Source organism: Eurytemora carolleeae, unplaced genomic scaffold (genome assembly GCF_000591075.1).
Source record: "Eurytemora carolleeae unplaced genomic scaffold, Eaff_2.0 scaffold502, whole genome shotgun sequence".
Lineage (NCBI taxonomy): Eukaryota > Metazoa > Arthropoda > Copepoda > Calanoida > Temoridae > Eurytemora > Eurytemora carolleeae.
Window position 1 is genome coordinate 109,058 of NW_019396391.1, and position 15,150 is coordinate 124,207.

Below are 15,150 nucleotides of genomic sequence, written 5' to 3' on the forward strand. Positions count from 1 at the left end.
CTTTAATAATAATGGTTCTTGTTGTAGGTACAAAGAGAATAGGTTTTTAAATCCTTCACTTTAATAATAATGGTTCTTGTTGTAGGTACAAAGAGAATAGGTTTTTAAATCCTTCACTTTAATAATAATGGTTCTTGTTGTAGGTACAAAGAGAATAGGTTTTTTAATCCTTCACTTTAATAATAATGGTTCTTGTTGTAGGTACAAAGAGAATAAGTTTGGAATGAGATGGAGACTCGAAAAGGAAGTTGTTCTCGGTGAGAATTTATTTAATAATGGATCAATAAAATATGAAAAGTGCGTGTTTGTTCTCAGATAAAGTTTTATAACTTTTAACTTAGTTTTTGCTCCTCCATTTTCCCACAAACTTCTGGAGACAATTCTGTTCTAGTTTATCATGTCTGGATAAACCTACTCATGTAGGCTTTTTGCTTTATGTGGGCCATTGTTTAATCCAGGTTTTCAAATAAAACATTTAATATTTTTTAAAGAGTCTTTTTTATCGTTGAATTTTGACGTGAAATATTTTTTCATTTTTTGAATAACCCTAATCTGTATTTCTGATCCGCTATTTAATTCTTACATTAAGACTTTAAATTGCTGACTGTTGAAGTAGTCTTGCCTATACATTATACATTTTTTAAACAAGTGGTTACTGTTAAGTTGAATTAGCTGTGACTATTAATTTTTAGAAGGTTTTCAAAACTATTTTATTTTTAGGTAAAGGACAGTTTGTCTGTGGCAATAAGAAATGTGACGAGGTTAAAAAATTAAGGAATGCATTTTTTTCGACCTTTCTTTTTTGATAAAATACTTCATCATATTCGTCTTATCTTCCGACCCTGGCTGGGTGCAGTTTATACATCAGGTGTTAAATACTTGATAAGAATAGGATCCAGTTTCAAGAATTTACTTATACAGCTTATAAACTCCACGAGAGAAACAGTCATTTGTTTTAAGTTGAGATGTTGGCTATATGATATACTTGATTAGAATTAAACAGTAATTGAGTTTTTGAGCTCGATAAATTTATCAAAATGATTAAGGCGTGTTTTCCATTCGGCTTTTGGTCAAAAAATTGTGCTACCACTAGGCCATCAAAAATATTATGCTAGTGCGTGATTAAAACACATAATTTTGAAATAAGTTAAATTCAGACATTTTTGCAAAAACAATTTAGAAAAAAAATCTACTAAGAACATGGGAGGTAAACTTTGCTTACGTCGAACATGGAGATAAAAAGAATGCTTTAGGTGAGTAACTTAGTAATCATTGTTAATATGTATTTGTAAAAATTAAAAAATTGAATATTTTGTTTTAAAATCCACGAAATTATTCTCAAATGTCAACTGAAGAATTAAATTTTTAGTTAAATGTCGCCTGTGTTTTGAGTGTTCATACAAGCTTAACTATCATCACAAAAAGAAGGAAGTAACGCGAAAGAAGAAGCGAAGAAAGGAAAAGAAACCTAAGAAAGGGAAGAAAAGAAGAGATAGTTCAAGCTCCTGTAGTTCTTCCGAGGAAGAAAGGAAGACTGAAGAAGAGAAAGCTGCCAAGAAGGCAGCTGAAGAAAAGGATGCTGCAGATATATGGAGCAAGCCTGTGCAAAGAGAGGAGGAAAAATCTAGGGAGGATGTTTTCAACGAATATTTAGAGGATTTATTTCTGTGATATTTCAGAGGAAATGTGCCTATTGTAACGCGGGAAAATCTGCTAATTTATTTTGAATTCTCCGCGAGAATCTTGAGATGTGATGGAGCCTGGTGGAGCAGCCTTCAACAACCCCAGCAGCGGCAAGATTGATCAGCAGCTGAAGATATTAGAGGATTTGAAGCGACAGAATAAACTTCTCAAGTCGGGTACTCCACCCAATCTTGTAATGAGCAGTGTCCCTCCAGTTTCAACACAGGTATTGAATTAAATCAAGAAATCTCACTAATAGTTTTATTTGCGAACAAGGCGGTGATTATTTCATAAAAAGTGTTTTGAAAATAAAAATATATTTTTCTTTAGATTATCTCTGATCCTCATGTTCCTAGTGGGCAGCAAAGGTCTGCACTAGAATCTGCAAATAAAACCAGTTTCGGATACTTCATTCCTCAGGTATTTTTTCCAATTTGTTTAACCTTGACAACATGTACGTTTTTTACAACATTCCAATAATTGTAAATTTTCTTCTCGATCATAAACTATAAGAGACTGGCGATGTCAATCAATTAACCCGACTTTTACAGGTTACTTTAACGATTTCCATGTTTATTCTGTAAATAGTTATTCATTATTCATGATATAAATTGTTAAGCTTAAAGACGCTCTTTCATTAACGATGTTAAAGTATGCTTATTTGTTTTTACTTTTACCGAAAGTTAAAAGAGTAATCTTGAAACTAGACGAATTTTGTTATAACTTTTTGCACACTCCGACTGTTGAAATATCATAGTTTTTTACGTATTACTCAGAATTCTAAAACCGATGTCTTAATAATATTTAATTTGTTAATAATTTTAATTCTTAACTTACACGTGTGTAAATATCGTCTAGTAAATATGGCGACAAATCTATTTAAAGAAACTCTTTTTGTCAGTTTGAAAATTACATTATATCAGATCAAGCCGAATTATCACACTTCTTAGGCTATTTTTCATGCCAGCTTATTAAACTTACACCCTGTATTTTATTATAAAACGCTTCAGACAGGGGTGTATATTTTTTCTTAAAATCCCCCCCAGGAAAATTAATTGTTCCCACAAGTTATAAAAATTTAATATTTAAGGTTTTTCGCTGAATTTGGAAAATAAATGATTTCAGGGCAAACTTCATGAATTTTGGGGTATAAAGTATTAAAAAATTCACTTGCCTTTTGATGTCCAATTTTTCAGTTTTCCACCCCAAATCATTAAAAATCATTTCTGAAAAATAAATGTCTCGGATATGTCTCAAAAAAGTATTTCACAATATTGTTGAGAGATTACAGACAACTATACTGAGATTACAGACAACTATACTGAGATTTTCTTGTTGTAGGTACAAAGAGAATAGGTTTTTAAATCCTTCACTTTAATAATAATGGTTCTTGTTGTAGGTACAAAGAGAATAGGTTTTTAATGAGATGGAGACTCGAAAAGGAAATGTTTAATAGAAAACAAAACGATTTTGATATGGGGGGGGCACAAAACTTATCCCTCTCAGGATAATTTAAAAAGTGTTTAAACACAGTCCCTGAACAGTTTTGTGCAAATAAAGCCTCCAATCCCCCCGCACGCGCATTTTAGAAAATATTTGAGATTCTTAACTTTTTCAATTTTGGCATTGTTCAAAACAAAAGTAGCATGCGAAACATCAAGGTACAGGTATATTGGGACAAGGAATTCATTTCTGTAATCAACACAGACTTTTGAGCGTTCTGATTGGCGCGCTAGCAGCCAGATGTTAAATATGTCGCACATTTTACATGTATGTCGATAATAAGGTTATTAGGCACGGAAATTCTATGTCTTGGGTTAAAAATGTAGTTTGAGCATTCTGAACGGCGCACTAGTAGCCAGCTATCACGTTTTAGGTCATCTGTCCACATATTTTTTAAGTTGCGCTCTAGTAGCCAGCTGTTTCCTTGTGGGTCAACTCAGCACAGATTTGCATGTTGTATGTCAATTTATAGGTAAATGGGCATCAGGAATTCATTTCTACGGTCAAGATGAATATTGGGATATTCTGGCCAGAGTGTTTATAGCCAGGTGTGCATCATCTTTCCACATATTTAACATGTTAGATGTCATTTTACAGGCATCTGGCAACGAGGAAGTCATTTCTCATGTAAAAATAATTTTTGGAGCACTCTCGGCGCGATGGCAGCTAGCAGTTACCTTGCGGATCATCCTACATGCAGTAATTATATCTTAGATAACTAGATGCAAGGATTATAATTCTTGGGGAAAATAACCAGCAAAGAATTCTGATAACACTAGTGGACATCTAATAGTAAGTGCGGTTCATCTTACCAAAATGCATGATTTAACGGAAAACCTCTTAGATTTCTTAAAATCCTGGTCAGTAGAGTCTTAAATTATCCACCATTATATTTAAAATTGAAGATACATGAGAAAACTTCAATAAGATGATTCATTATTAATATCATAGATTCTGGCGTGCTTGCACAATAGTTATTATGAACAGGAATGAAATCCTCAGGTCGAATTACCTATAAAATGACATACAACATGAATAACTACAGTGATAACCAGAAGACCGTGGAATAGGAACACAACATTATAGCAATAATTTGATCACTTTGATGTTGCTACTAAGCAAATAGTTATAATAGTAATTGCTGTGTCTTCTGTACATTGAAATATTTAAAGTCATAACTTTAGTCTATTAGTCGTCTTCCTAAACCAAAGTTTTCTGGGTTATCACTGTATGATAAGTTGACCCCACAACTACCTTCTTGCCAGCAGCGCGCCGATCAGAATGATCGAACATAAGTTGTAAAATCTGTTGTAACTCTGACTACAAGCGCACCGGTCAGACGGCTCCAATATTTATTATGACATCGGAAATGAATTTCTCCTTCCCAATTACCTATAAATTGACAAACACCTCGAAAAATATGTGGTTAGATGACCCGAAACGTAATAGCTAGCAAATAGCGTGCCGATCAAAGTGCTCAAACTACAGTTCATATTATGGTGTCAAGATTGCAAAATTGCGAAAAAGTAACATGTTCCACCAAAAAGCGCGCGCGCATTTTTGCTCTGATTTTCTTAAAACTGAATTTTGCAGTTACAATACATAATTTAGAGTTCACATGTAAAAAATCTGCGTTCTACGGCAATTCTTAGTTCTGTTTAAACTCTTAAAATTTTCCGGAGAGTAATACGGTTTGTCCCCTCCCCCTTCAAAATCGTTTTGTTTTCTATTAAACAACATTGGCAATGAATTTCATTTGTTATTGTTATTGTGTTTCTCTAATCCAGTAATATTGTACCTTTGATTGTGAATCTGTTGCTGTGTTTGAGGCTTGTATCTATCTATCTATCTATCTATCTATCTATCTATCTATCTGGGATTCTAAGCTTGTGAGGGGTTAGTACTCTACAGATCACTGAATGCATTTCACCCAGACAAAACAACTCTCCTCAACCTTCTCTTAATCTAGAATCTCAGGCAGGGATAAAGTGACTTTAAATGACTTTTTCGGTATATTGCTATACGTGAATCCGGCCTTCTTTCAGTATAGGTTAAATAAATATCATAACTTGAACACATGCAATTTAAGTTAACAAATTGTATACCCTGTATTTTAAATTATATACAAACTCTATTTAACTTTCATACAATAAGTTTCTATGATTAATTTATTTCCTTCACAAAATCATTCATATTCCCCTAAAAAGTTAAAAAACCTCAAACCTCAAAAAAATGTTGTCACTCTGCACTAAACTTTGTGTTAAAAAGGTAAAACTATCATTTTTTATGAGGGGGCTTTCATAATACTTTTTGCTGGAAAATCTTTTATTGGTTTAAGCTTTAAGTACATCAAAAATAAACTAGAAAAATGAATGTTATTTTTCCTTGCTTAATAAAAGGTCTGGCGTAATTCTTATTTTAAAGTTCGTTGAAATGTTATCTTTTCTTTTATGTCATATTGTTCTATGTGGTTAACACGAATTTAAACATCATTAAAAAAAAACAGTTTGATTTTGAACGAAATCTACAATGTTTTTAAATTTGTGCTTAATTGTGATAAGATGGTTGAAAGGTGTTATGTCCGTTTTGTTCCCTTTGACCTAAATATAGTTAACATTCCTTGGTTCCAATCAAGTTTATTCTATTCCGGTCATGTCTCCTTATCAATATTTCAATGTTCAGTTGAGTTGTCTTATCTATCTCTGTATATGGGCGGTTTTCCATTTATTTCTAGCCTGCAGTTCTATACACGCCATGTTTGGGGTTATCAAGAGTCGACTGATCAGCTGAAACTGGTAAAAAAAAAGAATTTCAATTAAAAAATTCAGCCAGAAATCGATAATTAGCGATTAAAATGGTTTTAAAAGATGACACATGTAAATGTACAATTTACAAATACCACAGCAAGAAACTGATTTGAGATTCAGCATTTTTCATTTTGTCGATGTTTAAAAACTTGCAAACAAAAATTACATTAAAACATAACTATTTAAATTTCTTAATTTTAGCATTAAGTGTTTTAGTTAGAATAAATTCGTGCTTTGTTTTAATAAGTTTACATGTATTTACAGAAAAGTCAAGTGATATTGTGACGTCTTGTCACTCTAAATCTTGTCTGAACAAATGCGAACTTAAAACTGTACTCGACTTTTGATATAAATGAGATGTTTTATAAAAAGAACCTACTCCCATCTTCTTTTTCAAAATTCTTGTGCTTTATTACTTAAAATAACTGACAGCCGTTAAAGACTTATCCCTAAGGTGTTGAAAAGACGACAGGGTTAAATATATGTTTTAATTAAATTCCGCCCAGTTGAGCCGGCGGGGGGGGGGGGGGAATGTCTTATTTCATTTATTGTGATTTGAATTTTTCCATAAAAAATGGGAATGATTTTTTTAGTGTAATTAGTATTTGCCCTTGTCAGGCATAGTATAATTAGTTAGATACTCGAGTCTGTGTTTATTTTAGCTGACCCAGTTTCAGGGGTTCACCCGAACTAATTTCATCGGAACTACCAGAGTTAGTCCTGGTTCTCGTTTTAATGAATAACTAACAAACTACGGAAATTTTAAAATAAGTTCACAATTTCACAATACTTTTCAACAATTTGAATATGGAATCTTGGGTTAGCTATATTATGGGCCGTAGGTAAATGATAAATTTGAGTGTTAAGATAGCGGATGTCAGCCTCAAGTTTTGTTGATTTAGTATCAAGTAGAGCTGCACTTAACTAATATTAAACTAGAGAAAAGATAAAATGCCGAATTCTGATAAAAGAGTTCAGAGTTCAAAAATGTCTTTTTTCAGCCACGTGTTTGTTTTCGAAATATCCGACATTTATATTCGGGATTTGCACAACTATTGGAAATTTCTCGAAATTTCTTGATATCGGAAATTTTAATTTTTGAAATGTTAACTTTGTGCAATTCGGTCATACCATACGATTGATTTTCTTAAAATAGAAAATTATCAACACTTTTTTTCTTAAAAACAAATATTTGAAATTAGATAAATTGATATTCTTACAGAGAAAGAGAATAGGTTTTTAAATCCTTCCCTTTGATAATAATGGTTCTTGTTGTAGGTACAAAGAGAATAGGTTTTTAGTTTTAAGAAAATATATCCGTAGAACAATTGTATATTACTGCTCTACTGCGGATATTTCCTATTTATACATTCTTCTAATCTTTAGGATTCTTCATTCGGAAATATAATACTTCCGGTTATTCCACGGTTAAACAAGAAATAGTTCCACTTCCTTCTACCTTAACAGCTTTAAGATGGCTAGAATGAAACTCAAAGAATTAGGTACGTATCCTCTGTAAATAAAAATCTTTTTTCTCTTTTAAAGTTTCGTTATTTCTTAAAATATTCGTATTCATGTTCTTCTGAACCCCCTGATGTCTGTGACATGTTGTCAACACTTGTACTCTTATTTTCTAGTCCTGATATTATTGCAACCTCATGTCATGTAGACCTTTGGATTTCAAACTGCATATTTTCAAGTGTAAACCCCGTGGATACGTTGTTTCAGCGGTTAGGAGCGCCGACCCCTATTTCATTGAATGATGGGTTGTCCTTTAATAATAATAATAATAATAGCTCCAAAGTTTAAAATAAAATGGAACAATTTTTTAAAATTTTGTTTCACATGATTAATTTTTCCTGCTAATTTAAAATTTATGCTTAGAATCTCATCTGCAAGAAGTAGAAGAGTTTGAATCCCCTAAAATACTACTAGAGCAGTATCCCACTAGACCACATATTGCAGCCTGTATGATTCATACAATGGGTGAGAAAAGTTATGATTGCTAATTGTAAGTCGACAAACAAACCTGTATAAATACATCTCAGGAATATTAATTCTCATTCCTGATATATAATCAGCATTCCTTGTGATTCTTATTATTATTTAATTTTTTTCTCAATTTATTCATTTTCCTGATTTAATTATTAATTACAGAATATATTAATTTAGCCTCAAGTTTTGACGATATCGAGAACAGGAGTATACTAGATCTAGGTTGTGGATGTGGGGTACTGTCGATAGGTTAGTTCTCATTTATAACCTTTTATCATCACTTTCCGCCTACTTCATTATTTATTTAAGCATAAACTCTCTTATTTTTGGACGTTATAACTAAACAAATGGAGTTATTTTTTCAAATTTTGAAATGAAATTTATGTGGAAAATGTAAAAAAAAAAGAAAATCCTGAAAGGAACTGTAAGCGTAATTTTAAGTGATCCTTAATGCAAAGATGGTGTTGCCCAATTCACAATGGTATCCTTGAAACCTTTATCTGATGAATATTGTGGAAGATTTTGTCGTTTTTCTAGTATTTAATTCCGTGAATTCGTTTATTTAAATATTTTCCTGTAGTGGAAATGCGCGAGTCCCTTTTACTAGGTAGAGACCCCTTAATTGAAATAATTAGTTTTAAAATTGATCTTATTGATTTCTAATTCATATTTGATCAGACAAGCTTTAAAGAACCGTTGTGAATGTGTCCTCGTCATCTTCGCATAAAAGGGAACCGTTGTGAATCGGGCATTGCCGACGTTGCATGGAGTTTCAGTCAAAATTATACTAACAGTCCCTTTGAAGATCTGCAAATCACGTCACCGAACAACTCCAAAAATTTTACACAGGTTCTTGTCCCTTTTTCATTAAAATAACTTTTTGAGATAAGACCAGGCTGTTTCTCTTGAAGTATAAGGAAGAGAATGAAGTTCTTTGTTCCTCTCTTTAATTAAGTTTCAGTGAATATTCCTGGCGGGGGTTGGGAACAATACATTAATTTCAGCTTTGGTATTAGATCTTAATTTATAAGATAACATGATATCTAATGGGAATAAATAAAGGTTCACNCTCCTCACAGATTTTCCTTTCTGATTCATTTTTTGGATTTTAGATGTGACAACGCTTATCCACATTAACTGAACTCACAGAGGAAACTAATTCAAGTATTCGAGTTTATTTCCGGGAAAGAATGATATTGGTGAATGGAGATCCTCGAAGACCCAATTAAGAAATAATCAAAAGGAAAAGGGTGGCTGAGAATTAAGGGGGGGGGCAAGGGGGGAACCTACAGTGCTTAACAGATGCAAAATACAGAAGTTTTGACCTCAGGTTGTGTTATGCTTGGGGCTGGAGCTGTTACAGGGGTGGATATCGATCCAGAGGCTCTCGACACTTTCCAGCAGAATATTGTCGACTTCGACATGGAGAATGTCGACCTAGTCAACATCGGCGTGAAGGAGGTTGACAAGGTTCTCAGACAGAAGTTCGAGGTCGTCATCATGAATCCTCCATTCGGGACAAAACACAATAAAGGTACAACAAAACTGTATATTTGGATTGACCCTCTATTTGATGAATCAAATGGACGATTCATAATGGTAGCATTTTAAACCTTTGTGGGAAACAAAAATAAGGAAAAGTCGTTTTTTGTTTTATACAGTTTTCGAATGCGATGTCTCAAAGAAATGACTTGCGGACTGGCGTAGTAGAGATAAGGAAGAAAATAGAATGAGTTTATTATTAATCGAGTTTTATGACTCATGAAATGAAGATATTAATTGAAGGTTTTTATTGTTCTGCATAATAGTTTTTTTTAATACCTGGTTTATTGTAGGTTTGGATATGTTGTTCCTGGAGCAAGGATTAAAGTTGGCTACCCGGGCAGTTTATAGTTTACATAAAACTTCTACAAGGGATCATGTTCTTAAAAAGGCAGAATCATGGGGAGCTAAACCACAAGGTAAATTTAATAGTTTATATGTTTAATTGTGAACATTTTCTCGTTGTATACATTGTAAACCAAAACTAAAAAAAGTTCGCGGATTAAAAAAAATAGATTGTGGATTTTTAAATTTAATTAAAACCCAATTTTTTTAAGGCAGATTTTTGAAACTTTGATCATTCATGAACCTTCCCTGAGAAGAATTATTTTTAAAATTCTGCTTTAGCAAAATTGCACACATGATAGGATCCCTCTATATTCATAATTCCTAACTCATTGCTGTAAAGTTTTATTATTTTCTTTAAAAATAGTTTTCTTTTGGTATGCAGGGAATGTTTTCGTACAGCGGCAACTACTTATGTGTGGGTTGTCTTTAATTTTTGGAAAGAAAAATTCGGTTTTAAACAATTTAAAAATTATTAGTATTTTAGTTGTTGCTGAGCTACGCTATGACCTGCCTGCTACCTACAAGCATCACAAGAAATCATCTGTTGATATTCACGTGGATTTCATTAGATTTGCTGTCAGCAACTACATATAATTTACCGGAGAAATCGGCTGTTGATATTAACGCGGATTTCATATGATTAGCTGTCTGAAACTAGATAAATTCAACCGGAGATATCAACTGTGGATATTCATGTGGATTTCATACGATTTGCTGTCAGCAACTAGATATATTCTACCGGAGAAATCAGCTGTTGATATTCACATGGATTTCATTAGATTTGTTGTCAAAACTAGATATATTCTTAGATCCGGAGAAAACAGCTGTTGATATTTACGAGGATTTCATTAGATTTGTTGTCAGAAACTAGATATTCTTTCGGAGAAATCAGCTGTTGATATTCACGTGGATTTCATGAGATTAGCTGCATCAGCAACTAGATAAATTCAACGGGAGATATCACCTGTTGATATTCACGTGGATTTCGTAAGATTAGCTGCCAGAAACTAGGTATTCTACCGGAGAAATCATCTGTGGATATTCAAGTGGATTTCATCAGATTAGCTGTCAGCAACTGTGACTTTGACTTATCAACCGGATAAATACATCTGATGACTAATACAGTTATCAGCTTGTGCAAACTGTTTTCTCCCAAAAACATCTGTGATTTAACTATTCTTATTAAAGATTGTAAAATCTTGAACAGTTATAACACACTACAGTGACTTATCAAGGTTTCCATGAATCCAGAAAAAAGTGTTCTCATTTATATTTTTGTTTATTTTTCAGATTTTCTTCCTTCAACTTTCTTCAAAATGTCTTGGCAAAGCTATGTTGATGACCAGCTCATTGCAACCAAGGTACATTTTAATATTCTTCGAGGCCTTTTTCTCTTATGTTTTCTCCCATTTCTTCCTCCCATTTCTTCCTCCCATTTCTTCCTTATTTCTTTCCTAACTTGATATTTCCTCGTTTTCCTTCCTTCTGTGTCAATTCTTTCACAATCCTTTCTTTTTCAATTCTGTACTCTGTACTCTGTAGTCTTGGGGTTTTTTCAAACATTACACTTCAGCCTAGTTATAGATTGAATTCTCTCATAGTCTTCTCTCAATCGGACTTCAGGGTTTATGTTATTACCAGCACTCAAGATGTTCACAATTATTTTTGCAACATCAGACGTTAAATTATTTTTGCAACTTCAGACGTTAAATTACTTTTGTTTAGGTCATCAAGGACGCCATAATCTGCGGACACGATGGTAATGTCTGGGCCACCAGTCCTGGCCTTAGCGCTACACCCGCCGAACTAAAGGTATTGATACATTAACTTAGTCTTATTCAATCGTTACACCCGCCGAACTAAAGGTATTGACATACATGCAGTTATTATCCTAGCGGCACACCCGCCGAACTAAAGTTATTGACACATATACAGTTCTTATCCTAGCGCTACATCCGCCGAAATAAAGGTATTGACACATTTACAGTTCTTATCCCAGCAATACACCCGCCGATTTAAAGGTATTGACACATTTACTTGTTCTTATCCTAGCGCTTCACCCGCCGAACTAGAGGTATTGGTACATTAACATTTCTTATCCTAGCAAAACACCCGCCAAACTAAAGTTATTTTCACATTTATAGCTCTTATCCTAGCGCTACACCCGAACTAACGATATTGTAGCTCTTTACGGTTGAGCGCTACGCCCGCCAAACTTATTGTAGATCAAACTTCTATTTTAAGCCCTAAAGTACTCGCAGTTATTTATCTAAATGAATTTAGTCTTACAATTGCTGATAAACTTGCGAATTTATTTTCACTTCAATGTCAAAAAAGGGATTGTTTACAGTGTATTCAAAGTTGTCACAACCCCAAAAGTCTCCAATTTTGCAGAAAGAAACCTTCAATATTTTATAATTGACTCAAGATATCTATTTCTGTGTTTAAATCTTGTTTTTATTTAGACTATTATCACAAACCTGGGGAATAGTGAAGCTCTCGTCAATGGAGTTACCCTTGCAGGAATCAAGTAAGTTATAAGATGCATCTATATTCTCAGGAAGGGGTGCAAGCTATTTTTACTGACATAAAAATCATTTTGAAAATCTCTACTATTTACTATTATGATAAGTTCAATATTCTGTTGAAGAGTGCTCTCTTATCTTAAATCTAAATGAAAACTAGTGTAAACGAGGTTATTAACCTCGCCTTAATGTTGATATATTCTTGTTTCTTTTTACGTCACTGTAATATTGTCCTGTATTCTTTAAGCTCTGTATGCTGGAGAATTTGTTATGATAAGTTGAAAGGAGGGGGAAATTTCAGTAGTCTTGTTTTTCTAACTTAAACTTTAAACTTTTTTCTCTCTATTATATACAATGCTAAGAGAAGAGGGATAGGGATAATACGAGATGTCCACATAACGACAGGACAATTTCGTGTACTAAGAGAATTATCACGGGTTTAAAGATTGTTTTTGAGACCCCTATAATTAACTTGGTACTTTTCTGGTGTGGATCTTATTTACTTTTGCTTGGCAAAATTGGCTTAAAAATCTAACTAAGGTTAATTGATAGGCATATCGGTTAATTTCAGGCACCCTACCGTAGATACTATTTAGACGCTCTTAAATAGAACACTCTTACATGTATTTGATATAGTCTGTATCTAGGTACATGTACCTCTCCGGGAACCCCTTCATGTATTTGATATAGTCTGTATCTAGGTACATGTACCTCTCCGGGAACTTAAATAGAACCCCTATATGTATTTGATATTGTCTGTATTTAGGTACATGTACCTCTCCGGGAACTTTAATAGAACCCCTACATGTATTTTATATAGCCTGTATCTAGAGTACTTCTCCGGGAACTTGAATAGAACCCCTACATGTATTTGATATTGTCTGTGTCTAGGTACATGCACCTCTCCGGGAACTTAAACAGAACCCCTACATGTATTTGATTTAGCCTGTATCTAGGTACATGTACCTCTCCGGGAATGAGAAGGTTATCCGAGCAAGGAAGGGAACCTCTGGTATTCACGTCATGAAAACCGTACAGGTAAACCCATTTTCTTTTTCTCAACCGGAAACTTCAGGGAGTATCGAAAAAGGAAACTCTTTTTTAAATCGCAGTTTTTTTTAAGGTCTTGTGAAAATACTAAGAGAAATGAAAAATGAATATTTTTTCTCAATGATATTAAGGAAAATTATATGTCTTATCGCATTCTTGAAATGCTCGAAAAGTTTCTGGTTTTTTGTATTCCAGCTTTTCCCTCATCCCTTGCTTCGAATTTAACGTAAATTTTTAATATTTAAACTTTTTATCCATTGTATTCCTCAGGAATATAAAGTAGGTTTAACATGAATATATATATTCAGGCGGTGATCGTGTGTAGATACGAGGAACCTATTGTAGCCGAGCAGGTTAGTTCAAGGAGTTCATTTTTTTCATTCAACCAAACTTTTTATTATTCATTATATTGGTTGGTTCTGGGGTTCAGATTTTATCTAAAAGATACTATTTGTGGTAGAGACTTGGATACTATCCGTGACAGACTAAATGTTGTTAAGTAGCATTTTTGGGGTGTAATTGGTGTATAATGTTCATACAGATTAATCCTAGATGAACCGTATTGCAATTCATCATTTAGTTATTTACATAGTTAGTCACTGCACTATGTATTAGTTGTTAGTGAGATTCTATGATTGCATTTATTGTTATATTTTCACGAATTTGCGATTTATGATTTTTTTAGTCATTTTGAATTTGGCGTAGAAAGATTGATTGATGTGAATTGAATATAAAATGATATCTCTAGGCTGCAACTGTGACTGAGAAGCTTGGAGACTATCTGATCAGTGTAGGATACTAGACAGTAAACACAGGAATATTATCCGTTAATCAAAATTCAAATATATCAATTGCTGGCTTTTCAGGGGTCATTTTCTCATACAACCATCCCCCCCACTCGAAAATCTTTTTCCCCTTTGCCTTGTGATACAGGAGATAAAGAAAGCATATCTTCTCTATGGAGATATGTTGATACAAACTCCTGAGATTAATTTGATGAATGAACAAGTTCAGTTCCACCTTGAGATTCAGGCCTGAATCTACTATTCATCAAACAAAACTATTTTTGATTCCTCTTTTTTTTAATTAAACGGTTTGCCTAATGAGATTTGTTGTCCCAAATAGTTAAAATGAAGCATCCCTTAAATTAATTGACTTTTTTCTTAAAATCTGGTTTAGGAAAATATTCGGGCGAGGGGGGGGGGGAGTGTAGAGGAGAGGGAGGTGGTGAATTTTCATAAAATTAATAGATCAAATATTAATTGAAATGTTATATTTCTTCTCAACTGGTCTTAAATCAGTTTTGTTCCAAATATCCGTATAAAAATAAGTTGGCAAATTAAATTTGATTTGATTTGTTTTTCCCTGAAAGCGTTGAAAATATTTTTAATTGAGAATTCTTGACAAATATTTTTAACGGATAATAATTTCAGGATTGACAGAATATGCTCCGGGCTTGGATCTGAATTTTGCTTTTCCTTTTTTTACATTTTTATGTGAAAATGCTAATACTAAGTTATTTTTGTACGTTTCAGTGCGTTTTCGGTAATTTTATCCCTTCTCTTCTAATTCTACTTAAAACCAATCTTCCAATAGAACCGGTTTCTAATCCACACTTTTGTAACAATTGTATTTATAAGTATTTATATTAAACCTATTGGCAACAAATAAAATGTGTGTTCTTACTTTTTTTTCTC

The 15,150-nt window shown here is 33.2% G+C and overlaps 3 protein-coding genes across 4 annotated transcripts in view; all 3 read left to right on the top strand.

Annotated features, from left to right (window-relative positions):
• The window catches only part of LOC111702324 (protein FRA10AC1 homolog), a 6,473-nt gene extending 4,793 nt beyond the window's left edge, over nt 1-1,680 (top strand). The window contains exons 9-12 of one of the 2 annotated variants that reach the window (XM_023473971.1): nt 202-257; nt 721-775; nt 1,198-1,253; nt 1,370-1,680. In XM_023473971.1, coding sequence (XP_023329739.1) covers nt 202-257; nt 721-775; nt 1,198-1,253; nt 1,370-1,671 — 469 coding nt within the window. In that variant the 3' untranslated portion in view covers nt 1,672-1,680. The remainder of the gene's footprint in view (nt 1-201; nt 258-720; nt 776-1,197; nt 1,254-1,369) is intronic. The other variant, XM_023473972.1, reaches the window with a different exon arrangement.
• A 4-nt stretch (nt 1,681-1,684) lies between these two features.
• On the top strand, nt 1,685-11,169 carry LOC111702325 (methyltransferase-like protein 5). The gene is made up of 8 exons (XM_023473973.1): nt 1,685-1,909; nt 2,014-2,103; nt 7,380-7,495; nt 7,878-7,979; nt 8,166-8,237; nt 9,319-9,522; nt 9,824-9,949; nt 10,363-11,169. The coding sequence occupies exons 3-8, from the start codon at nt 7,468-7,470 to the stop codon at nt 10,470-10,472; spliced, it is 642 nt and encodes a 213-aa protein (XP_023329741.1). The 5' UTR covers nt 1,685-1,909; nt 2,014-2,103; nt 7,380-7,467; the 3' UTR covers nt 10,473-11,169.
• On the top strand, nt 11,023-15,138 carry LOC111702328 (profilin). The gene is made up of 7 exons (XM_023473976.1): nt 11,023-11,239; nt 11,604-11,690; nt 12,344-12,408; nt 13,360-13,441; nt 13,762-13,806; nt 14,202-14,268; nt 14,887-15,138. The coding sequence occupies exons 1-6, from the start codon at nt 11,120-11,122 to the stop codon at nt 14,253-14,255; spliced, it is 453 nt and encodes a 150-aa protein (XP_023329744.1). The 5' UTR covers nt 11,023-11,119; the 3' UTR covers nt 14,256-14,268; nt 14,887-15,138.
• The last annotated feature ends 12 nt before the right edge of the window (nt 15,139-15,150 follow it).

Excerpts from the sequence above, each read along its gene's own strand:
- LOC111702325 (XM_023473973.1), top strand. The coding sequence starts at position 7,468 with ATGGCTAGAATGAAACTCAAAGAATTAG. Across the intron at positions 7,980-8,165 it reads CTGTATGATTCATACAATGG|CCTCAAGTTTTGACGATATC; the intron begins GTGAGAAAAGTT and ends ATATTAATTTAG. Across the intron at positions 9,950-10,362 it reads ATGGGGAGCTAAACCACAAG|TTGTTGCTGAGCTACGCTAT; the intron begins GTAAATTTAATA and ends TTAGTATTTTAG.
- LOC111702328 (XM_023473976.1), top strand. The coding sequence starts at position 11,120 with ATGAATCCAGAAAAAAGTGTTCTCATTTATATTTTTGTTTATTTTTCA. Across the intron at positions 11,240-11,603 it reads ACCAGCTCATTGCAACCAAG|GTCATCAAGGACGCCATAAT; the intron begins GTACATTTTAAT and ends ACTTTTGTTTAG. Across the intron at positions 13,807-14,201 it reads AACCTATTGTAGCCGAGCAG|GCTGCAACTGTGACTGAGAA; the intron begins GTTAGTTCAAGG and ends TGATATCTCTAG.